The 26027-nt window shown below is 44.6% G+C and overlaps 1 protein-coding gene across 1 annotated transcript in view; it reads left to right on the top strand.

Annotated features, from left to right (window-relative positions):
- Nucleotides 1–26027, top strand: part of MTUS2 (microtubule associated scaffold protein 2) — a 213781-nt gene that overhangs the window by 163484 nt on the left and 24270 nt on the right. The window contains exon 7 of the mRNA XM_054164603.1: nt 19106–19172. Within this exon, the coding sequence (XP_054020578.1) occupies nt 19106–19172 (67 nt within the window). The remainder of the gene's footprint in view (nt 1–19105; nt 19173–26027) is intronic.

Here is a 26027-nt window from a genome sequence, read left to right as displayed (position 1 = left end):
GCAGATGCATTCTGAGCTGATGCATAAGAGAGATTTTGCAGCAATGTAGTGGAATTTCTATTGTTAATGTAGATTCCTGGCAGATGTGAGGTCACTCCAGGGCAAAACAAGGCTTGAAAATCAGATAGACTATAAATACAACTCCCACCTTTAAGCCTTTCAAGACTTTGTGCCATGTAAGCAAAGACCTCTCCTATAGATACGCTGATGAAGAAGGAGCACTTGCTTTGTTAGTGAAGTTCTGATTTGATCTTCAATTTTGTAGTTTCCTATTCCCATTACATTCTATGATCAGGGTTACAGATTTTAGCAGCTAGGTAGTCACATATTTGATTTGTAGACTGAGCTGCCTGCACTTTTAAGCGTGTAAATCCAACATGCCCACATTCCCACCAATTCATTTTTGATAAGTGATGGATACAGCAAAGCTAGGCTGGAAACACCTTTATCTGGAGCTGTCTTTCAGTACAATCCTGACTTGCTTCAGTGCAAAGCAAAGCCCAGGACTTTATCCCTTCACCCTCTCCACCCCTAACTGGCTGATACTAACCACACAGATAGCCTTGCTCAGAAAGGGTCTTTGGACCAGTAATTTAGATCATGCAGTGAGCTGGGCCCACTCAAACAAAATGTGTTGTAATGCAGCTAGAGGTTAATGAATAAACATAAATGCAAGGAACAGGGCCATGTCTACAGAATTGTGGTCTGGGCATCTCCTGGAAAGGAGTAACTCCAGGAGTAATTAGAATTTCTGATGTCAGAGCAAATCAATGTGAGTTCCTACTGTGAACATGCTTTATGGAAAACTGTCAAGATCCTTGTGTGGATAAGCAGAGACATAGCAACTAGAAGGGAGAGGGAGATAACACCTGCACATTCAGCACTGGGGAAATTGAGACTGGAATATGACATTTAGCATTGGTACCCACACTTCTTCAGGAAACAATGAAAAAGTGGGGAGGAAACAGAAAAACAACAAGCAACTGTGAGAGATTTTACTGTGAGAGACTTTACTGTGAGAGACTGCAAAGCACAATTGTTCTTTCTTTGTTAAAAAGAACAAAGTGACTTAAGTCCAGAGCAGAAGAATCACCATAAGAAGGTACCACTGTGTGTACCAGAGGGCTTTTTCCACCAGCAGGGAAAGCTTTAGCAGAAACCACTGATTGGAAGCAGAAGCTTTGCCCCTTCAGCACGTGAAAGAAACACAGACTTTTAGCAGTAGAGATGATCCGCTACTAAACCACTGTGAGAAGAGAAAGCAGCACCATATCTTCATATGTGCAGTTCATGGCTAGACACTTTTGTAGAGTGGATGTTTTAATCAAACACAGAGAATATAAGCTGTGTAAAATATAATGTCTTGCATGTTATTTCATTGAATCATCCCTTTGCCCCTATATTGTGCAAAGGTCTTTAGGCAACAAGAATATCTGGACATGGAACATTTGGTGTTAGAGGGGATAAATATCTCCATGAAGAAAAACTTTTCATCACACTCTAATGCATGGCTTCTTTTGCCTTCTTCTGATATCTCTGGCAATAATCACTGCCTGGATGCAGGATCTGGGTTAGATGGACCATAACTTGAAGACGTATCCACATGGTAACTATGCATTCCAGTGATGTTCACATCTATTTTTACTATTCTTTCAAGTGGAACATACATCCATTTGATATTTTTCTGTGTGTCATCAGATACCCAAAATACAGCCTGTCTCTCTGATTTACCCCTTCAGATCTCAGCTCTCCAATTCCAGAAATGAACTCTAAATTGTTTCAGCTGTAATCTCCTGGAATTTCTTGGCCTTACTCTCATTCCTGAGTTCTTATTCAAATGATGCTTCCTACAATCACTTCTCACACATTAGAGAAATATTTTCAGATGATGGGGGATTTTAATATAATGATTTGAGAACTGTCTATTATGACTTCTTCTTAAAACTACCTCTAACTATGCAGATGCTGGAGACAGAGGAATTAGTATAAATTATACTTTTTAAAAAATAAGTCCTAAAAATCACCTGATTTAAGTTTTTCTTCAGATAAAAACATCCCAAGTCCACAACTAATAAACTGGATTCTCATTAATGTATGTGCTATTCCTCTCAGCAGAGCACTGGTAGTCTTCCCAATAGGAGAAATTTTGGTCCATGTGAAGCTGCTGGAATATTTTGCCACTGACATTGCTGTTACAGAATGCCAGCACTTGTCACTTGCTCTGTTTGGCCTCAAAATACAGCAGCTTGACATTGTCATTGGATTTTGGCCAGAAAATCTCAGAAGTGGAAAAGAGGAGATTCCCTGTTTGTGGGGAGAACATTTGAAGGGAACATTTCTCTGCAAAGTTGATATAAGAAAATGGCCATCTGCTTCCAGCTACTCAGAAGTTTGGAATTTGGAAACAGCCCTGCAGGGGATGTATTCCAGGGTAGAGGGCAGGTGAGGAGTTCAGTGAAAACATGCATTTGTTTTAGTTTCTTGTGATCTTGGTGTACAAATGGTGCTTCATACAAGGAGACATGAATTCCTTGTCAGCAAGAGCTAGTTCATTTGGAATTCACTTCAAATGCTTACTTTGCTCCATTCCAGACATCAAGACCTAGAAAACATAGCGATAAACTATTGTTCTCTAGTGCATATTAATCCATGGCAGTACAAGCTACTGACATAAAAATAAATGTAAGGCTACACTAGCAGAAATAACAGAAGTCTGAAGGAATTTTGTTTAGATCCTCACATTCTTTTCCTATGAGAACTGAATTAAAGATGGAGTCCTCCAGCTGGGCTCTCCTCCTTGGGAAACAGAAAGCATATAGTCCAAGTTAATTTGTTAAATTCTAGAGTAAAGTTTCTGCCCATCCAGATATATGATACTAAAATTGTATAATTTAAAACCTATATTTAAAAAAAAAATTACTTCCATATAAGTTGCCTGAGGATTGCTAAAACCTCGTGGTACCGAGTGTGGTGGTGAGAGGTTCAGTTCCCTCCCACCCCCCAAAAGAAAACCACAGCTAACTCAGTTGGAGGAGTAAAATGGATAAGCTTTATTTACAAGCAGGATGAGATGCAGTGAATATATACACAATATACAGTATTTACAATATATACACAAATATACAGGAAAGAGCATAACACAGAAATCCTTCCCTCTTCCAAGGAGAAGGGTCCTCATAATCCCCCTTCTCCCCCTTCCTCCTTTTTTTTTCCAAAAAGGCTTAGAGAGAGAAAAGGTAATTATTAAGGAGGAAATTCTGTTAGCTCAAAGCATATGCAAAAATTAGTTTCTTATCTGGTTAGTTGAAGGTCAGCACCCGCCAGCACAGACAGAACACAGCGGCTCAGAGAGACTGAAACAGACAGACTGAACTGACTGAGATTCAAACTGAACTAAAGCTAAAATTCAAAGTTGCATTCTACCAATCTACCAATGAAATTCATTTAGAATATCTTTGTTTTCCTTTTTATACCAAAACATTCAGCCAGAGTGTTCCAGTAGCTGTCACTTTCTTAAAGGCACAGCCTAAAACGGTCACAATCCACCCCTTCTAAACAATTTCATTGGCTGTTCATACTGTCCATCCAATCTAGAACAATATCTACAATTTATAAGTAAAGTTCATAGTCCATTCCAGCTATTCTCAGGTGTAGCTGATTTAGAAGTCCAAGAAAATCAGGAAACAAGAAAACAGTTTTTCTCCTCGCAGATGAGGTGAAGAAAAGGGAATCAGGAACTCTGAGCTGACTTAGGGATCTCAGGGTTCTCAGGTTTCGTGCACGGTTTTGTGCACCTCACGGATTCTTCCTTTGGGCATGATGTATCTGTACAATGCTCTGAAATTAAACTCTCTCAGTTAAAGTTAAATTTCTTTGTGAAATACACTGAATTTCACCAGAGCCTTCAGCCAGAGTGTTCCAGTAGCTGTCCCTTTCTTAAGGGCACAGCCTAAAACGGTCACACCAAGTAATACATAAAAGGCAAAATCTTCCTCTAAATCCTAGGGAAAATGCCATTCTGGGTACATCTGACATGACCTTCAGCTCTAGCTGAAACTCATGACAGACTGATACTTTTCAGAAAGCTCCAAATCACTGTGTTACAGTTTCAGAATTATTATTATTTTTTAAGTTGGATAAGAATAAAATAGCCAACCCAACATGGAAAATTATGAATTACATGTCTATGTTCAAAGACTAATGTGGAAACTGTGTTACTAGCATTAGAGCTGTATCAGAGAAAATCTGTACTCCACCCCCAGCAAGGAAGATGAAGTGTAGCAGTGAATGTTTTTGCTTTTCTATTTCCTTGAGCTGCTGTGGTTTTCAATCTGACAAGATCAAGGGTGCAGGGGCTTGTGACAGGACTCTCCTCCCTTCTGATAGCAGAGTGTGGAGGTTGCTACACAAACTGCACAAATGCATGTGCCTGAGGAAGCTGGCCCTTTACTAGGGAAGTTCTCTCTCCCCAAATTTGGCACTTTCTCCCTCATTTAGTTTTACCCCAAATCTGTTTTCTCTGCCAAACACTTTCTGTGACCATAAGGAAGAAAACAGGGACAAAGCAAATGACCAGGAGAGGGAAAGATGAAATTACCTCCTTTGACAGCAGCATTCATCTTTATTAGTTTCAAGTGCTCCCAGAAATACAAAGTGAGTGGCACTCTCAAAAACCAAATCTTGGCAAAGAGAATTTAGGAGTAGTTGAGACTGTTTCCAAGTTACAGTGCTTGCAAAACTGAAAGACTAAAAATACCAGTAATACCTTTATCAATGGATTGCAGGCTTTGAGACTTGGCCTGTTGGAAAATAAATTCAGTCTCCCCAGTTGTCTGCAAGTCTCTCTTGTAGATATCAAAATTCTGAGGAAGTCCACCTGTGTGTTCTGTCACACTAAATGCAGCTAACCATGTTTGAAAAGAGTAAGTGCAGAGAAATATGTTGCAGTAATCACACAGGCAGTGCTGGCTGTCCCTTCTCCCTGCCTTGCTCCCCCATCTTTGTCATGCATGGTAATTCGTGGCATACCACTCAATCATCTTCTGAGCCTCCTGTTCAGACTGTACTACTAGAAGAGCTTTGTTTCACACTACCTCAGCACTGCCTTAGACAAAACCCTGTGCCTCCCCAAATGCCTCTTCTCCTTACATCATCCTGTAGAGGTACTTAATGTCAGTGTCACAGTCACCTCTCACTGTTGATTATAGAGAATGCCAGGAGGCAGCAGTTGCTGATAGCCTGACTTGTCCGTCACCCTCCAGAGCCGAGATATCACAGAAGTTGCAGTGTCTCAGTTATGCACCAAGTCATCTGAATATGACCTTCATGTCTCTCTTTATGTCCTCATTCCTGCAGTCTCCTGTTCCTTGTCTTCCTTCTCCACTGCATAGTCCTTTGTTCTCTGAAATGCCAACTTCAGAACCATTTTTTCTCCTCTGTTTTATTGCTTCTTTGAATCCATCCTTTGGATTCATTGCCCAGCGACAGGACAAGAGGCAATGGCTGGAAGCCGAGGCACCTGAAGTTCCATGGAAACAGGAGGAAGAATTATTTCACTGTGAGGGTGACAGAACACTGGGACAGGCTGCTATGGGGGGTTGTGGAGTCTCCCTCTCTAGAGATATTCAAAACCCACCTGGATGCATTCCTGTGTGATCTGGTGTAGGTGATCCTGCTCAGGCAGGGGGGTTGGGCTAGGTGATCTCTCAAGGTCCCTTCCAGCCCCTAACATTCTGCAATTCTGTGATTCTTTGATTCTTTACCAGATGAATTAGTTTTCTAGCTTCTGGTATGCCCCACCTCAGCCTTCCCTCCCCATTCTCTCTTTTCATATTTCTGTGATGTGTCCCAAGACTTCTTGATCCTCTCCTCTTATGACTATCTTCTTCAGCCTTCTTGTAATTGCTTATGGTTATTGCCATACCCACTGATACTGCCCTATCGACTTACTCTCCAAACTGGCATTCCTCTTGCAAACAAATTCATGTCCCTTGAGGTTTTTGTGCTGCTCTTCCCTCAGGCTGTTATCTATTCAGCTTAAATTGAGTAATTTTTTTACGTACTTTACTTGCTATACCTCTCAGCAAGCGTTTTCTCTGTTTCATAGAAGATGAATGTAGTCAAACGGCCACAATGAATAATATGCACTTCACTTAGAGATTCTCCTCCTTGGTGACACACAGAGTAGTATGGTGTTACTACCTTTATCTCTCAGAGCTTTCCCAAGCCTTTGGCTCTGGTATTTTTTTTTTTTATTCTCTTGTCTTCATGGACCTCCATCCTCACACTTGCCAAACCTTTGCAGACCACAAGTGTGAAGATCCAGGGAAAGCTTTATCTCTCTCCTAGAAACGGTAGCCAAACTCCACAGAATAAGGAAGGCTTAAGGCTTAAGAATCCCAAACTGCTTATATATTAGACTGTATGTTTGGAACCCAAATGAAATGATTCATTGTTTATCTTCTATGTAACAGTCTATGCACTGATACATAAAGACTGTTATGGAGTTAAAAAGAATATTGCTCCATTTGGGAACCTTTGTGAGTTGTGAAAGATGGCTAATTAAACCCTACCCCTCCAAATTTAGTTCAGATAGATGTAAAATATTGGAATTGCTTGAACAGTAAACAGGAATGTATTATTCTCACCACGGAGAAAGGCATTGATTCTGTCACTGGAGAAAAAAAATTACTTCCCATGGTCTCTCTTTACCGTTAGAATAGGTTGTTTATAGACTAAGCAACTCCCCTAGGACATTTAACAAAATAGAGATGCCCTCCTTGGGCTTTAATTACCCAGGAACTTTACCCTGTGAAGTGCTAACTACATTGCATTTCCACTGAAGTCAATAAATGCTGGAGGACTTGATACCTTGTAAAACATACCCTGTTAAGATGCTTGTTGTGTGCAACCATTTTGATGCTTTAAAATCTACTTTTAATAGCCTTTGTTCTTCTTGCCCCATTGCCCAATCCTATACCTAATAAGGAATCTTTGGAGACTTACCTTTATTTTCTGTTTCAAATAAGGAAACAAAGGTACAACTTACATGTAAAGTGGTTTTTAATTAACAACATAGTTTTCTCTAGGCCTTGTTGGTCTCTGTCTTATCCACAGACTTCTCCTTTTTGCCTTGAAGGCCAGTGTGAATCAGATCTGCTGGGATATAGTTCCATACAAAGCAGGTTGGTAGAGGCATGCACAATGTTTTGGATGTGGACCATCAGCAAGATGTGCAGCAATATCAGTGGCAATGCACAAACAAGCTGTGCTACATGGATAGGAATGTAAGGCTAGCAAAGTTCATCTTGGGTCAGTCCCTTTGGTTGCCAACAACCAAATCCTATAACCATTTCCTTAAAATTATCAAATCCCGGCTTAGAAGTCATTATCTTTTCCTCTGTTTCTACCAGAGGACATTTAGAACCTGTTGTGACTGCAAGATTAATAGTATCATAGTATCAGTCAGGGTTGGAAGGGACCACAAGGATCATCTAGTTCCAACCCCCCTGCCATGGGCAGGAACACCCCACACTAGATCAGGCTGGCCAGAGCCTGGTCTTAAGTTCTTATCCTATTTTTCTTATGAAAATACATTTTTTGACCTTGAAGTACTTCTCCCTCTCCTAGTGTTCTCTTCCCTGATGTATTTATAGAAAGCTATCATTTTTCAAATTTACTGTTGTTTTTCCAGGCAGATGCAGATGTGTTCTTATGTGGCAGTCCTGCAGTGGTCCTGCAGGCTGTATATTCCCTAGGTCAGAACTGTTATCTCCAAAACTTGGGTGACCAGAACTGTGTGAGTTTCTAGGTCAGATCTCTCTGGGGCTTTCCATAAAGCATTTGAACTTCTCTTTTAGTGTTCCCTATAGTCTAATGTTGCATTTGCTTTTTTTCAGAGCTATGCCATAGATGTAGTTCTTAGTCATCCTAAGAGTGAATAAGCAATACCTTTCTTTGCTGTTATTTCCAGCTGATGAGTCTGCATCTTCAATTTGAAAGTCCTGTTATTTGTACCCATGATTGTGACCTTGGACTTCCCAGTATTTTATGTTTCCTCCTATGACCTCTTCTATGCCCTAATACCATCCAGCTTGACAAGCGTGTTGTTTTGACTTTCCCCTTGATGGACAATGCATCCCAGTATCTCATTAGCACTCCTCTAACTTTCTCCCAGGGTCATAAGAGACCATAATTTGCCCCAAGGACTCATCTTTGAGCAGCTCCATTGATTATCTCCACTCAGCTCAGTGGTTCCATTTACTGCAGCTCCTTGCCATCTTTCCCCAAACAGCTTCTCCCTGCTGAACACTTCTTCAGCAACTCCTCATCTTCCCCCAGCCTAATAAGCAGTGTTGTGATTCACACCATACCTGAGGTCACTTGATCCCCAATAGGTGGGAGTTACATATTACTCTTGTCTAAACTCTCTCAGTGTATAAAGGCAGCAGTCTGCATTGCCATGGGTCTGGCTGCCTTTGTTGTGCTTCACACTTTTCTTTTTTGAATGTATTACTCCTTTCAGTATTTGATCTCAGTGCCACATGCTGCTGAAATCAGGCAGTTGACTCTAACATTCTAAAATTTGAAAAAATAAACCCCAAAACCCTATAATTCAAAGCCTTAGTCAGAAACTGCTGTTTGGATTGCCAGTTCTCATAGAATTTGGGTATAGGGATTGTCCTCTCCCATGACATGCCCACTTTCTGCTTCTGTCTCAGTTATCAGTTATTTACATTTCTACATCCTTAATCCCATAGGCATTTAATGCTTTCAAGTCTGTATTCAAAGTCCTCCATATAGTAACCCATCTTCAACCTGGAACATGCTCCCACCTGTGATAGGTTACTCCCATCCTGAAAGCAGGGTGGTGGGGAGGGCTTGTGAGAGCCTTGCTCTCCCTGGAAGGCATTTTCCCCTTGGGGAACTGAGTTAGTCTGTTCCACTCCCCCTCCCTGTCCAGCATGCCTATAAAAAGGAAGACACTGCAGCCATTTGGTCTCTTCTGCCTCATGGGGACTAAGAGAGTTGCTGCTGGCTTCCTGATTCCACGTGGTCAGACCTTGTCCTCCTCTTCCCTGCTACATTCACGCTTCTTCAAAGGACTTCAAAGGACTGTTTTTGTATATATATGTTTTCCCCATCCATCCTTACTCCTTAGCCTCGTGAACCCTTTCTGTTACTGTTTTATATATATATATATATATATATATATATATTTTGTTTAAAGAAAATTTTTACCTCTCTACTTCCAAACCGACTCCAAATTATTTCTCGGTGGATTTGCCCCCTTCCCTTTTTTCCATTCTACCAGGAAAGAGGAGGGGGGAGCAGGGGAGGGATTCTCAGTCTTGCCCCTCATCTGAGCTTTTAAATCCCAGTTAATGTTCAAACCACCACACCACCACAGAGAACCCTCCTAAATTCTTCTTTCTCCATCCTCCTTTATATTACATTTAACTGAGCTTTAGAATAGTTTCCATTTTCATTTTGCTTTCCCAGCTTAGGTCTTTTATCACCTTAATGATACACACCTTGACCTACAAGATGGAGCTAAATTTAAAATGAGTGAGTTTGGACTGAGTTTATCCAAAAGGACCTAGGCTGACCAAATTGCCTAATAGCTTCCCCATCGTGTCCTTATCTCTTATGAGCGCTATGTCCCAAGTAAAAACAGCTTGTGGGGACCCAGTTCACCCTTGCCAGAAGGACAACACATGGCTTCTGCTTAATTTAAGTTCCACTTGAATATTTTATCTTCCAGTTTAGTGATTAAGTGGTACTGAAGCGGTGCATAGACCTAGCTAACTAATCTCTATCTTGGATTTGTCACCACATGCAAACAGCAAATCTGCCATTATTAGTGGAGTGGCTGAAGGGGGATGAGGGGGAAGGGCATAAAAAAAGAAACAATGAGAGCTTATTTTTCTTGCCTGACAGTCAGACATGTTCCTTTAAATATCATAGAATCGTAGAATCAATAAGGTTGGAAAAGACCTCAAAGATCATCAAGTCCAACCTGTCACCCAACACCTCATGACTACTAGATGCTAATATTCTCTATCTGGCTCTGAGAAATTACTGTGGCAGTTTGTCTACAAGTGGGGATATTGTTGTTGTTGTTGCTATTCTGTGGCAGTTAAAATCTTTCCAGGGTTTAGACTTCAAAAGATCCAAAACATGGACTTCAGGTTCTGTGGCAAAAAAAAGCAAGTTCCTACTGTGAGGAGTATCTGTCCACAGAAGGCTCTCTTGACCTCCACTCTGTAGCTGTTCAGTAGTCAACTAAATTAATTTTCACATGCTATCAAGAACAGTTAGGTCTTGAAGACACATGTTAAAACATATGTATCTTGAATGAGATTTTTTAATTTCTTTTGGGTTTTGATATTTTGGTGGTTGTTTTTGTGTGTGTGTGGTTTAGTTTGGTTTAGTTTGGTTTGGTTTGGTTTGGTTTTTTATTACCTGTTCATGATATTCTGAAACTTTAAAGTCCTGACAGGGAGTCCTGCTGAGGAAGAGCAGAAAATAAGATGACACAAACCAGAAAGTTACTTGAGCATTTAAATGTGATTTAATGCAACGTTTTCATGGAGATCCTTGCTAATTCCTGCTATTTTCCAAATCACTTCAAGCATCACCAGTACACAACACAACTAAAGAAAAAGAAAAACACCTCTCCAGAGAGGCAAAGATCTGAGCATTGAATCTTTCCCATCAGTAGGCAGAGCTGTTTAGCTTTAAGGGCAACTTACTTTTTCTTTATGTTTGGCAGTGATTTGGCTTTCAGAAAAAAATAGTGGTTTATAGATTTAAAGTGTAGGCATTTGCTGCACAAATTCTGCCTTGAGTGGAAATCATTGGACTGCTTTGCCTTTTTCCAGCCTTTAGTATTAAGTTGCTAGAGGAAAACACCATGCCAGAGACAGCAGCCCAGGGGAGGTGAGATTGCTGCAGCTCCATGTCCTGAGTACAGACAAAAAATTTATTCCACGAGGGCACACATGCACAGAGCAGGCATATACAACATATGCGTGTACATGTGCAGGTTAGGATTAGGGTGAGGTTATGTGGTTATGTACATATATATGGCCAAAAAGGCACCCCAGCCCTTAAGGATTACAGACGTCTCCAGGCATGCTGCAGGGATGTGTGCTTTGCAATCACAAGCAGTGGCCGATGTCCAGAGGGTGGTGATCTTCCTCGGAATTTAACTAAATGCCTTCAGGAAGAGTCCTTATTGAGAGATGAGAGTGACTCGGGAGGCCCGGGGGACACCTGAGAGCGAGAGGACACCCCTCACTCAGGGAAAGCAGACGGCTGGGAGCGGGTCGCTGTTCCACCTCACCACCCCGCTGGCAGCAGCGCCCGTCCGCCACCGGCAGAGCCTCGGAGCATCCCGAAGAGCAGCTGGGGAGGGCTCCAGCGCGGCAGAGTCGCTGTCCGAGAGCATCGCAGCCGCGCTACGCGCATCCCAAGCCCTGGGTTGAATTTGGGACCTGTGTGGGCGAGCAGCCGAGCCGACAGACGTTCGGGTTAAAGGCACCATCCGAGCGGTTGTAGAGAACGAGGACTGCAGGGATCGATGGCTGCAGATGCAGCGCGAAGATGGGAACCAGCCAGAGTCGCCTCCCGCGGAGAGCCCGGGCGCGCTCTCGAATTTCAGTGCGTTTGGGGCTGTCGCTGCGAAGTTTCGAAGTCGTTCCCTGCCCTCTCTCTCTCCGGCACGTTCTTGAGATGGCGCTGCTGGACGTGCCCTGCTGTGGGCAAACGTTTGCCAGCCGGAGTGATCGGACCCTCTTTTTCGGAAGAGGCCTGACCAAGCCGGCGAGCACCGGTGCGCAGGCAGGGAGCGGAGCGGACAGCCCTCCGCTGGGGGCGAAACCTGTGTCCTCTGTGCTGCTCCGCACCCGCTGATCTGTCTCAGCCGCAGGCAGCTGCCGGCGTGCCACCTTCCCGGCCCCGGCTCCCGTCCCGAACTCTCCGACACCCCGGGAGGATTAGGGAGCCTAAGGGGGAGGGCGCCCAGCCCGGGCCAGCCTCGGCGGACGCAGGAGAGACCCCGCCGTTGGCAGTAACAGCGCTGGGGGCACAGGTGCCCCTGTCACCGGGCACTGCCCGTCGCGATCCGGCGAGCGGCGGTCCGGCTGGGCGCCGTCCTGCCGCGATGGGCAAATGCTCCTCCAAGCCCTGTACTCGGTGCAAGGACGAGACGGTACTTTTGCCTCTTTTTATCCTTTAGGGAAAGGGCGGATAGGTCGCCGTTACCGGGAATCAACCTGAGCTGCTGCTGCTAGCTGGCGTCGGTGGTGTGTACGGTCCCGGGGTAGTGGAGAGGGGAGCGATGCTCGTCTTATTTACAGCATGCTGAACTCTCGTTCACCGGGGACAAGTCTAACCGTGGCTCTCCCATGCACTGCAGCACCTTACATAATATCAGCCTGCAGCATGGGTGTAAGGGTAGGATTTTCGTGAAAAGAGGCACCACTGGCACCCCCTGTCCTAGAGAGCAGCTTGATTTCTTTGCTGTGCTTTTCATACTGTTCTAATAACCCTGCTGAGTACAACTCATAAAGGAAACTTGCACAGAGTTTTAAAGTTTGAAAAGAGATTCCTCAGTCTCTAGCTGACCTAAGGTTTTACCTCTCTAATGATTCTCTTCTCTGGCAAAGGATTAATCTTTGGACTTAGGAGAAGTGAAATACGGCAAAACTCTGTGTTTTCATGTGTCACAGTGAATCTAAATCAAGCAAATTCCCAGGCACCAAAATGAGTCCTGTAACAAATGCCAGTGCAGAGGAAAGTGCATAGCTACAGGTAGTAGGAGAATAGCATGTGTGAGAGAACTTATGGGATGTTTCTAACACACAGCCTTTCACACTATTCTTCTGGAAATTTGCCTAGATTTTAACTAAGTACAGAAGAGGGAGAGAAGGAGCATTTGTATTTCATTTGCTTAATAGGAAATATCTTGGCAGGAACACATGCTTGTGCTGTGTATTTTGTTAAGAGTTTGGCTTTAAAAAATATTCATATGTTCTGTCTAATGGAAAGCTGATAGTATCTTCCATTTAACTAATAGTATGTTCAAGTAAAGCCTGAGATACTCTGCTAGCCAAGTTAAGGAAAAATGCATGGCTTCACACAAAACTTGTTAATGTCACTGGGGGTTATCTAGATGCTTGTGAAGTTTAACCAGAAGAGTATTATGAGGGAGGATTACCTGATAACCAGCATGATTGAAGCAGCAGTGTTAAAATACCTCTTTTTTGAGGAAATCTGTAGGTCATTTGGAACATCAGCTGCAGGGGGATTCAGTTACTTCTTCTACAAGTATTGTCTGAAGTATTGATTATTTTTTTATACAAGAACTCCAGGGTATATGCTTCTCTTTCCAATGACACTTTAAGCCTTGCCCCAGGGCACTCTGAATAAAGCACCACAGTGACTAAGCACCATTTGCTGGACACTTTGGGGCTGTGGTGGGTTTTTTGTTTGTTTGTTTTCTGTTTTGTTTTAAGAGTTTGAAAGCATTGGATACAGAAATGCTATTTCTGAAGGGATTGTTTTAATAACTGGTGCCACAAAGCATCTGTATGTAATGCTTATTTTTAGGGGGCATCATAGAGAATTGTGAAGTGTTTGTGGAGATACTATACTTATATTTAGACCTCAGAATATAAGCAAGCATGTAATTTGTCTGGGAGAAGAGACATGTCATTTTGGGGAGGTAGCTTTGGGGTCTCATGACTCTGGACAATTTTCTGATGTTTCTTGCCTGGTCTGACCCAGTTGTGCAGTGGGTCTATTATCACTTACCTATTGTTTTAAAAGTACCTGGAGGTTTAATTAATTACCATTTCTAATGGATTAGTAGCTCTCAGGTAGTTTGCAGTTCTCAGAGGAGAGATACTTCAAGGCAAACCTCAAATTTGCCTCCCCATCCCTCAGTTATTCCTGATCCAAAGTAAAATGTTGACCTGTCTCCCTGATGAGGTCTCCTGTAGGATGTCTAGCTGTCAGCTGAAGCTCTGTGCAACTAAAGCAGTGCCTTTCATAGATTCATATGGTAGTTTGGGTTGAAAGGAAACTTTAAGGGTCTTCTAGTCCAACATTCCCCTTCAATGAGTCAGAGCATCTTTAACTAGATAGGTTCCTCAGAGCCCCATGCAGCCTCTCCTCCAAGCCTTTGTCACTACTGCCTTTCTTAATCTAAACAGCACCAGCATCTTGGCCATTCTCAGACTTGTATCATGGCATCTTTTGCCAAGTTATTTTTCAGGTCCCCATATGCAGATATGTCTAAATATTTCCCCCCCACACCTGGAGTACTGCATCCAATTCTGGAGCCCCTATTACAGGATGGATCTGGATGTGCTGGAATGTTTCCAGAGAAGGGCCACAAGGATGATCAGAGGGCTGGAGCACCTCTCCTATGAGGACAGACTGAGGGAGTTGGGGCTATTCAGTCTGGAGAAGAGGAGGCTCTGAGGAGACCTAATTGTGGCCCTCCAGTACCTGAAGGGAACCTACAAGAATGCTGGGGAGGGACTTTTTAGGGTGTCAGGGAGTGATGGGACTAGGGGGAATGGAACAAAAGTAGAAATGGGTAGATTCAGATTGGATGTTAGGAAGAAGTTCTTCCTCGTGAGGGTGGTGAGACACTGGAACAGGTTGCCCAGAGAGGTGGTGGAAGCCCCATCCCTGGAGGGTTTTAAGTCCAGGCTGGATGTGGCTCTGAGCAACCTGACCTAGTGTGAGGTGTCCCTGCCTATGGCAGGGGGTTTGGAAGTAGATGATCCATGAGGTCCCTTCCAACCCTAAAAATTCTATGATTCTATGATTTTTTTTTCCCTGAACTACAGTGCTAATTTTTGGGCATTCTTAATTAATTGGACTAATTCCGTCTTCCTTTCTACCCCTCTGCCTGCCTGACTACCTGTCAGTTTTTCTGGAGCATCTTGGATGTTGCACCAACATAAATCATACCTTGGTCCATTCTCAGGAGCTTTGAGTTGAATAGCGAATACAAAAATGCCATTTCTAGTGTCTGTTTCACTTGCTGAAATGCAGTCCAGCATTGAGCCTTTCATGGGAGAAATATTAGGAGGTCTGCATGACATAAAGACTGATGACAGGAAAATTAGTTACTACTGGAAAATTAGTTGCTACTGTGTCTTCTATTCAACAGCAATTGAAGCACAGAGCAAATATATCATTCTACCTGTTCTATTCTACTTTTCTTTCTGTCTGAAGATATGGGACCTATTCCAGACACAAGAGTTAACCATTATGTTGTAGAGTAGAGGCATGAGGAAGAAGATTCCCTTCAGCTCAGTCATGAGCATTATTTCATTTTATTTCAGTATCAGAGTAATTTCTTGGGTCACAGCCAATGGAAGACCTTTTTCATCAGTTTTCCAAGCAACAGTGAAATCAGTCATTTGTTAAAAGTATCTGAAAAGTAAATGCAACACTGCAGTTAATACAAAACCTGCTGGTTTGGTTTCACATTTTGGCTGACAAAAATTAATGCCAAATAACATTGAAGCAATTTTCCCCTCCCTTGTCATTTAACAGCCACACTGAAATTCTGGCTATTTACACAATTTCCTAACAGTGTCTCTGACCTTTTCACCCCCTGGAAACAGCTGTGTCACTGGTAAGGTTGCTGAGCCTTTTTAACCCTAAGTTGGATTTGTCCCTTAGTCAGTCAGCCTCAATGGCTCAACTCCAAGCAGTGGCCTAGTAAAGGACACCTACAGAGCACCTTTGATGTGCTGAGACTGTTAGACATAAAGCTCTTGGGAGGGCAGCAGAGATTCCAGCATACTCTGTCTTCTCTTTGCAATACTGTGGTGAGATGAGTATTCATGAAGATCATTCAATGGGATATCCTGTTAATTTGGTTTCTTAGACATTTGTTTTGGCAGATATTTCCTCTTACTCTTGCGAATTTTCTAAGTGCTTTGATATTTGACATTGAACTGCTGTGAATCTGAGCACTGGACCTGATAGCTTTACATTCTCACCCCAGATCCAGTTTTGCTCTACTGTAAAGTTTGATCTCCCAAGAGCTGGCATTCCCAGTCCCCCAAGTGCACCAGCACTGAGGTGCTGGTTATCTGCAGAGCTACATTGATGTTAACAAGAAGGGGCTTTTTCACTTTGCATTAATGTTGTGTTTGCATGGGTTACAGGAACATGTGTAGTCCAAGCCTATTGTGTTACCCTGACAAAACAGGTTACAGTAACAGAAAATGTCAAGGATTTGTAAATTCACTGTGCATCCAGGAGAGAATGAGGCTACGCCAAGCCCAAACTACCTCTTGCCTCTCTTGCAGAAGAGGAAGATAAGGACTCTTGTGCTGTTATTCCCTGAATGAACCCACTGAGAAAAAGAGACTAACTTGAGGCCTTGGCACTGAGGGCAACCTTTCCACATCTGACCTCCCAGGAAACACAGTCCTGAGGTGCAGACAAAAAGCTCTAATCAAAATAAAATCAAATGTAAGAAGCATTGGCAGGACAGGCAACTGATCAACAAGGTACCTGAGCTGTACCAACATCGGCTGCTGAAGCTGCTCCCAACAGCATGGCCAGGCAGCCTGCTCTCCTCAGGGGTGGTGTCCAAGATGCAAACTGAGTTATGGGATAGTGGTTTCAAGCTGGTGATTCTCCTCAGTTTTGGAGACCCTCCACCAAGTGTCCCCAAGAGTAGCACACACCTTATGTAAGATAAAGTATAATGTAAAAGGACCCAAACCAAACAAAACAAACCCAACAACAAAATTTTACACCTTTCTTTCCCCACCCCCTTCCCCCTCCCCTCCATGGATGTCTCTTTATTTTTAATTGCTTTTCATTTTCAGCATGTAAGTAGAATAGCAATAATACCACTCTGCTTATCTGTAGGTGCTGGCACTGATTTGTACAAATCTCTCTTGCTTTAACTGGATTTTGTTTCAAATAGTGGAAGCTGGTAATCTGAATGGGTGCTTCCCATCTGCAAGTCTCATATCCAGGATGTCCCTGTGCATGCACCTTCAAGGACACCAGCCTTGGCAATCTGTCAAGAACACCTCTTAAAATGACTCCAGTGAGTTAAGCAGGCAGTATGGGCAGATGCAGTGGTGTTCTCCAAAAGGGTAAACATTATCTCTGTAAGACTGCTGATTTGGGAATCTGTGGGAAGGGCTTTGTATTTTGTCATAGCTTTTTTACTGATTAAAAACAACCCAAGAAACAAAACAACCCACTGCATTTTACTCTGAGCCTAATGCAGTCAGTCAGGACTGAGGACTCTGCAGTCCTGGCACACAACCCCTTGTGCATTACTCAGCATTGTAGGGAGCTGGCTGTTTGGAGGAGCCCAGCTTTGCGTGCTTGGCTTCTTCTCATAGCTGAGTAAGAAAGACGCTGGCACCACCTGGGTCTCCTCATCACCAAGACTTTCAAATCAGCTCAGTTAATCACTCCATTTACAGCAAAACATTCCAGAAAGTGCATCCCTCAGGTCTGGTAGAAATTGTCACCAAAGGGCATTATGTAAAAGATTAATTTAAATTCCAGATTCCGTATTTCTGGTATTACCAAACCCAAAGCTGTTCTGTTATTTCTCTTAGCAGAGTTAAATATTAGATGCAGGCAAAATAAAAAGAAAGGTTAAACTCTGCAATGTTGGTGGGGGAGGGGTTTCCAAGTTTTGTAAGGCATAAGTAATTTGCTCTCCTACCTGCTTTGTATCCTGTTAATGAACTAAAATTTTCTGTTTCCTCAATTTTTCTCTTGAATACAATTTTTCTGTGGTGTCCTTTAAAGATTCTTGGCCTTTTCTCACCCAGGATGTATTTATAGTAGCCTGATCTAGTTTTCCTAATCATTAGTGATCTTCCCAGCAGGATATGTTCCTTTGTGTTCTTTCTAATGTGATTCATGACACATTCCCATTTAAAGTGCCCTTATGCTTGAATCATTATGCTGGGATTTATTAAGCTAAACCAAACTCCAATAGATTTTGCTGAGGCTTTTATTTGTCAGTTTGCACAGCACACTCATGAGACATCTGCTGTCAAAGTCATTGCGTTCTAGTACTAACACCTTAGCATTGTTAATGGACATGTTTCCATTTTCCTTTAGCCAGCTCATCCCTTTTAATTCCTTAAGTGTTCAGATTTCTTTTGAGACAGATTGAGGGAAGAAGCTCTTGTACCTTACAGACAATGACATACCAGGAATAAATCTGGGAATAGGTATGAACATCAGGCCATTAGTGGTGTCTCTATGGGTATGCCCACCATGCCTAGGATGGTCTAAGTACAGTATCTGCTCTGAAAATTTAACCATGTGAGCATATTACTATGTTTAGAGGTGGTTAAATGCAGCAATAAGCAGATGGAAGTGTTTTAACAGAATTAGTAAAACTGTCTTGTACAAGGTGGTGGAGTCACCATCACTGGAGGTGTTTAGGAAGAGACTGGATGGGGTGCTTGGTGCCATGGTTTAGTTGATTAGATAGTATTGGATGATAGGTTGGACTCAATGATCTCAAATATCTCTTACAACCCGGTTAATTCTATTCTATTCTATTCTATTCTATTCTATTCTATTCTATTCTATTCTATTCTATTCTATTCTATTCTATTCTATTCTATTCTATTCTATTCCATTCCATTCCATTCCATTCCATTCCATTCCATTCCATTCTATTCCATTCCATTCCATTCTGTTCTACTCAGGTCAGTCATAAATGGTACTCAGGTTGAATACAAAGTGATAGAAAAATACAGGTGTCTTTTTATGGGAGTAAATATTCTTTGCTGTCCTGTGCATGAATGTATGTACATGTGTTCATAGACGTACAGGGTATTTGTAGCCAGTGAGCTGTGGCTGCTAAGGCTGATTTAAAGAATGAATGAATGAATGAGTTCATTATAATCCTCTACCCTCCTCCCCACCCTCCACAAGGAAAAAAGAGGGGAAAAAAGGAAGTGAGGCATCAGTCTACTCTAATCTGCTTCACTAAATGAACATGTGAAAGTGCTTATCTGGAATAAGTCTGAGGGCTGTACATATTTCTCTCTTTTTTTTTTTTTTCCTTAAACAGAATGAAAATGCCCTTGTGAAAATAAAGGAGTTAGGATTCGAGCTTGCAAAGATGAGGGATGAAGTTGGTAAGTAGCCAAAGCAACACAACACCAAAATGATTTTCTCACTTTGCACAAAAGCAGTTATTCCCTGTGATCTGACTCTGGGGAACCTGCATACATGTGACGGAGGGTCTTCTGGAGCCCAGTGGCAAGTGGTTTGGTGGCTTTGGAGTGGACTGTAATTGTTGTGGGGATGGATCCATCACCACACACAGTGGAGCTAGCTGTGCATCATCTTTACTAGACAAATTGTTCTTCATGAATCCATAGCTTCTGTTCTCAAATTGTGTACCAGCACTGCCAAGGAGAAAGCATAGTGTGATGAGAAGTGGGAATTTGTGACTGTTGTGGTGCATAGTGACCAGGAATGCATTGCTTGTGCACATTTACATGTCCCCTAAGAGGGTGGAAAGGCTCTGCAGAGAGATCTTAACAGGTTGTATTGGTGGGCTGAGGCGAATGGGATGAGGTTTAACATGAGCAAGTTCCGGGTGCTGCACTTTGCTCACAACACCCCAAAGCATCCCTACAGGCTTGGGGAAGAGTTGCTGGAAATCAGCCAAGTGGAAAAGGATCTAGGGGCACTGGTGGACAGCTGGCTGAATATGAGCCAGCAGTATGCCAAGGTGTCCAAAGAGGCCAATGGTATCCTGCCCTGTATCAAAAACGATGTGACCAGCAGGAGCAAGGAAGTGGTTGTGCCCCTCTACTCAGCACTGGTGAGGCCACAGCTTGAGTACTGTGTTCAGTTCTGGGTGCCACAGTATAGGAAAGACATTGAGGTCCTGGAACACGTCCAGAGAAGAGCAACAAGGATGGTGAGGGGTTTGGAGGGCATGTCATATGAGGAGCATCTGAGGGAACTAGGGTTGTTTAGTCTGGAGAAGAGAAGGCTCAGGGGAAATCTGACTGCTCTATACAACTACCTGAAAGTAGGTTGTAGTGAAGCTGGTGTTGGTCTCCTCTCCCAGGTAACTGGTGATAGAACAAGAGGAAATGGGCTTAAGCTGTGCTAGAGGAAGTTTAGATTGGATATTAGGAAAAATTTCTATGCTGAGAGAGTAGTGTGTTGTTGGAACAGGCTGCCCAGGGAGGAGGTGGAGTCACTATCCTTGGAGGTGTTCAAGAAGCATGTAGATGTGGTGCTTCAGGGTATAGTTTGGTGGTCATGGAAGTTGGGTTATGGTTGGGCTTAATGATCTTGGAGGTCTTTTCCAACCTTAATGGTTGCATGATTCTGTGGTTTGCAGTTCAGCTACAAAGTGAAGGGCACTAGGTTCAGAACTTGCTCATTAATATCTGTGAGGTTTCTTCCTAGTTGAAAGACAGCAAAAGATGTGTGCCATTTAATCCATGCATTCCCTGTACATCTGCATGCACTGCTTTTCCTGTTCATTTTCCAGTCTAGACCGGAGACACAGGGAAGCTGCAACTCTTGGGAGAAAAGATGTGCTTTTGCACTGTCTTCAGCCAACAGGCTGAGATGTTTTGGGCTTAAATCTCACCAGAGCAGATGTGACATTCGGTCCTTTTAACTCCGGAGCAAAGGGAGAGGAAAAAGGAGACCTGGAGAGAGGACCACTGGGGCAGGCTGAGTACCAAAAAGTGTTTGCACCACTGATGACTGGAGCTGTGATCGTGTGGCACCTCTCAGCTTTCCCTGCATGTGGGAGCCCAGTTGCTGGGTCACACATTAAGCAGAGGTTATGCCATGTGGTGGGAGGGTGACTTGGTTTGCAAAGGAGGTCCCAGGCCAAACCCCTGTGAGGTGGGAAGAAACATCAATCCTCCCTATGCTTCATCTTCACGTTGCCTATGACAGCTCCCTGAAGAAAAGCTGGGCACAGCCCTTGTCTGATGCCCAGCAGCTTGTGGTCCCTCCTATGCCCCTCTGAAATTTTTTGGCTGTTTATCATTTCATAGAGAGCTTTATTGTCCCCACAGCTGAAGGATACTGCAGCAAAACAGCATTTCCAGATATTCCCTGATGCCTGCCTTTACCTATCCTCAGCATCTCCACAGCTCTTGCAGAGGAGTTGTTGCCACTTGTGCATTCTTTGGGCAAAGCACACCTAACACTCTTCATTGAATATGCATTTCTTATTTGAAATCCCTACCTCTTTCTATCAGCTTGATTTTGCTCATTTTCCTGAGTGTCTTTGCAAATGGCCATGACATGAGAAAGGAAAAAAAAGAGGTACAGTGCTGGAAATAGAGTTCTGCTGTCCTTTATGCCATGTTAGTACAGCTGAAGAGAATACAAATCACTGGTGGTTTTGCTGGAGAACTTTGCCAGGGATATAACTGACCGCCTGTTTGGGCATCACAGCACAACATGTTCAGTAACAGGAGATTACTGCACTGCCTGCCCTTGCCATTGCTCTTGTGCATACAGCAAGATACTTCTTCTGCACAAAACTGAATCATGATGGAGTACATGGAGACACTTTTGGAAAGAATCCCAAATACTCCAGTAAATCAGGCTGGCTTCTCAGCTGAACTGTGCTGCTTCAGAAGGGAGACTAGCCATAGACCTGTATGTGCTTGTGTTCTCAAAGAGGGGAAACACAGTATGAGGTAGTCCTTTCCTCAGTGGTTGTGTATTGGAGAGGAGTCATCACAGGCCACCTCCTCCTGGAGAAAGCTTCTACACTGAGAGACTCCAGGATGTGGAGCAGAAGGCATTTAAGACCCACAGGTGTGGCTGGTGATACCTCCTGCTTGTTGAAGGTACTCTTGCTTGTACAACCCTGAGGCTTGTACAACCCTGAGGCTTAACGTGCCCAGGTAGAAGGACTCCCAGTAGAGGGGATGGACAACAACGTGAAGAGGTATTACACTCCAGCAGGATGTGAAAAAGCCTATCAGCAGTACAAATCCTGGTATGTATCCATACATGTGGAAGATGAATGTTTTGGGTTTTTTAATGCACTTGTGAAACAACCAATGTTTTAAATCTCCCCTGAATGCAGAATGCCAGGGCTGGGGAGACTGGGCTGCAGCTCAGGCTGGGTTTGTACAGGAGGGTCAGCCCATTCATGACAGCCTGGTCTGAAATGGATTTTGCTTAACTGTTGCTCATTTCCTAAAAGCTGCTCAGAGCTCAGGGAGCAGGGAAGCAGCGGCAGCCACTCTCATTTAACCCAGCACGCTGTCCTCTTCAGAAATGCCATGTTATGTCAGAGTCGTTTCCAGCCTGTCAGCAGCAATTGAAAATACCTGCAGAGAGGAAAGAGAAAACCACTGTGTAACTCTTCCCATAGCAGCTGGTAACAGTTGTGCTCCAGTTTGTCTTGTTTCCTGTCAGTAATACATTTATGTAACTTTCCTTAGTGATTTTTCAAATCTCTTTCTCCAAGAGGAGCTCACTGTTACAGTACCCATATGCCAGTGTCTGAAAGCAGAATGTGCTGTTTTCCAGCAACATTAGCAGTCTTCTGTTCAGACAGCTGTTGCTGAGGCCCTGCTGCAGACAGTTCAGCCTGGTTCACCAGAACCATCTGCTGAAGCCACAGCTGGTTAAATGCTATTTCCAGCAGGATAAGCAGCCCTACACTGGTTCATGTTCCCCACCTGGATAAAGGAGACATAGACTTCATATTAGGCTGCACAGGTGTTGCCTTCTAGCCACCTGTCTCAGTAAGGCCAGGATCAAAAGTCCATCTCCTTACTGAGAAGAGATTCAGTCCTTCCTCACCACTTCAATCCTGTGGTAGTGATCACAGCTTCTTGTGAGAGGTGCTTGGTATTCAGTATAGGGCCTTTTCCCTGGGCAATGGCCTCCAGGAGCATTTTGGGGTGTGATGGGAGCACGCCATGCAGACACACTTTCTCTGCTTTCCTCTTCCTGCCATTCCTGCACCTGCATCAGGGTTTGATTTACAAGGTGCTAACAGTTTTGTGTTTCAGGTTATAGAAGGTGTTTCAGACAGACTTTCTTTTGGTTAGATCACTTCACTTCTTTTCCCAGCCCTCCTTGTGTGCTGGGTAATTTCATTAGAGAGGCTGGAGAGAGAAGGGGTTCATTACAGCTCCAATTTAGAGCTTGAGTAAGTGTGAATTCTACTGAGCACAGAGCTGCAAGCATTAACCCTTGTCCTCCAGCTCTGGCATCACTTTGCATGCTGAAGAAAATCAAAAATAAAAACTCTCAGGAGACAAGATGTTTCAGCCACTTCCCTTCACATTTGAAAAGTCATGGCTGTCTGGTGAAGTTCCCACTGACTGGAAAAGGCCCCTTTCCAAAGCCTCCTTCTCAAAAAGGGAGATAAGGGACACCAGGGGAACTGCAGACCAGTCTCGCCTCAGTGCCTGACAATGCTGCTAGGGCACATGGACAATGAGGACATAGCTGTTGGGCACCAATGTGGCTTCACTAAGGACAAATTCCACCTTATAAATTTGTTGGCTTTTCATGATGTGGTCACAGCATTGGTGGGTAAGGGAAGAGCCATCGACATCATCTTCCTGGACTTCTGCAAAGTGTTCAGCACTGTCCCACTCAACATCCTGGTTTTCAACTTGGAAAGGCATTGGTTTGATCAATGGACCACTCGGTGGATAAGACATTGGCAAGATGGCCTCTCTCAAAGAGTTGCTATCAGTATGTCCTAATGGAGACCTGTGATGAGTGGAGTCCCTCAGAGATTGCTACTGGGACCAGTGCTGTTAGCATCTTTGTTGGTGACATGGGCAGTGGGATCAAGTGCATGATGACACTGAGGTGTGTGGTGTGATTGGCACGCTGGAAGGTAGGGATGTCATCCAGAGGCACCTTGACAGGCTGGAGAGGCAGGCCCATGTCAACCTCATGAAGCTCACCAACACGAAATACAACTGTTGCAGTTTGAGCTGGGTGCCCCCCTGGGGTGTTCACTTCCTGTGTCCAGAAGTCCAGCCCAGAGGGATGGACACAGGAAATTGTGTATTTCCTACCATAATTCTTTGCACCACTATAAGATCCAGTGCGGAGTCTGGCACTTCCTCTTTCCTTCCCTCTCCGAGACTTGGTAATTGGGGGAGAGATCTCCCGGCCATGGGCCTGACTGGGCCCAAGGCCACAGGGGGATGGGCAGTCTCAGGCCTGGCCAGCTGAGACTAGCCCAGCAGAGGGAGGGGGAAGAAGGAGCCCTGGGGGTTTTGCATGCACCCTCAGGTGGGGATGGGATCTTTCTTTGTCACTGCGCTTTGGGTTTTCTGTAACATTCACTGCTTTCTATTTAAACTTTCATCACTTTTGCAATCCGTTTGTCTGAGTCGTTATTTCTGCCTGTGGTGGGGAGGGGACCTACCCCAACCCATTACACTTTTTGGCGCCCAACGTGGGGCCAACTGCAGCTCGGATTGCAAAAGATGGAGAGTTTAAATTTAGTTCTGGGCGTCGGTTTGGGTTTGGAAAGTTGGGGCTCAGGTTTTGTGTTACCGGGGCGACTGTGTGTCTGCTGTGGGCTCTATATATAGAGAAAAAGGTTTCTCGACCATGCTTTGTGATTAAGCAAAAATCTAGGAAGCGTAGGCGTTCCTCTAAATCTGCCCCAGAGTCCTCGAGTGACGAGGAAGGGGCTGCGTCAGTTAGAAAAATAGCAAAACCTATTGGCAAAGCAGCCTTAAATGCTCCACTCTATGACTTTGGCAAACAGCGAGGGGTGGTTCTTTCTGTGACTTTCTGCCCAGGGTAGCTTAAGAATGCTCGAGTAGCCTAAGAAGGCGAGACCTGCCTTCTCCTCGTTCTCTGCGGAGCGGCAGGGAGCGGAGGAGGGGCAGCGGCAAGCAGAGCGTGGTCGGCCCGCGGCCGCTGCGGGGAGCGGACACCCGCGGCGAGCGGGCAAGCGACTGCTGGAGGTGACTCGGACTCTGCATCGCTGCGACAGAGACGGCGGGGGCCGGGCCGGGCCGCGTTCAAGCGGCGGCGGCGGCACCGCCCGAGCCGGGCTGCGTTCAGGCGGCGGCGGCAGCTGTAAATCTTTCCCTGGTGTTTTCGGACGTGTTCCGAAAATGGCGCCGAGCACCTGGCTCCGCCTCCCTGCTTCTTCAGCGGGCTGTGGCGCAGCTCCTCCCTCTTCCGGGGGTGGAGGTTGTGCAGCCGGATGCTGTCCTGCCTCGGTACGCGAGCGCCCAGCCGGGGGGTGCGGAGTGCCTCTGACATGCATCCGTGTAGCTTTGGTCCGCGTGAAAGCGGTTGGCTGCGGCACCCTGGATGGATTGAAAAAGGCAGTCGTGGAGCCGGATTGTTCCGACTGGCCTGCCCCAGGGGTGGAGAATTTGCCGCTGAATAGGAGAGTAAAGGCTTGGCTGAGAAGTTGTGAGGTATTTCCAGGTGACCAGGATGTCCCAAGGAGTCCACAAGGAATTCACACTGCAGGAGAAGGACTGCGTCGCTGGGAGGTTCCATCACATGAGGAAGAACAACTGGAATGGACTGATGCTTGAGCCTGAATGAGAGACTGTTTGAGTGGACGCCCAGATGAAGATGTGGACTCCGCCGGATATGTCATCAGAAGTTTTCTGATCTGATGATGTGTTTGGGTGCAAAGATTATGGTATGAAATACAGGGGTGGCATGTTGCAGTTTGAGCTGGGTGCCCCCCTGGGGTGTTCACTTCCTGTGTCCAGAAGTCCAGCCCAGAGGGATGGACACAGGAAATTGTGTATTTCCTACCATAATTCTTTGCACCACTATAAGATCCAGTGCGGAGTCTGGCACTTCCTCTTTCCTTCCCTCTCCGAGACTTGGTAACTGGGGGAGAGATCTCCCGGCCATGGGCCTGACTGGGCCCAAGGCCACAGGGGGATGGGCAGTCTCAGGCCTGGCCAGCTGAGACTAGCCCAGCAGAGGGAGGGGGAAGAAGGAGCCCTGGGGGTTTTGCATGCACCCTCAGG

This window comes from Dryobates pubescens, chromosome 10, assembly GCF_014839835.1.
Source record: "Dryobates pubescens isolate bDryPub1 chromosome 10, bDryPub1.pri, whole genome shotgun sequence".
In the NCBI taxonomy this organism is placed as follows: domain Eukaryota; kingdom Metazoa; phylum Chordata; class Aves; order Piciformes; family Picidae; genus Dryobates; species Dryobates pubescens.
The sequence above is the reverse complement of the archived record's forward strand: the minus strand, read 5'-3'. Positions and strand labels throughout refer to the sequence as shown.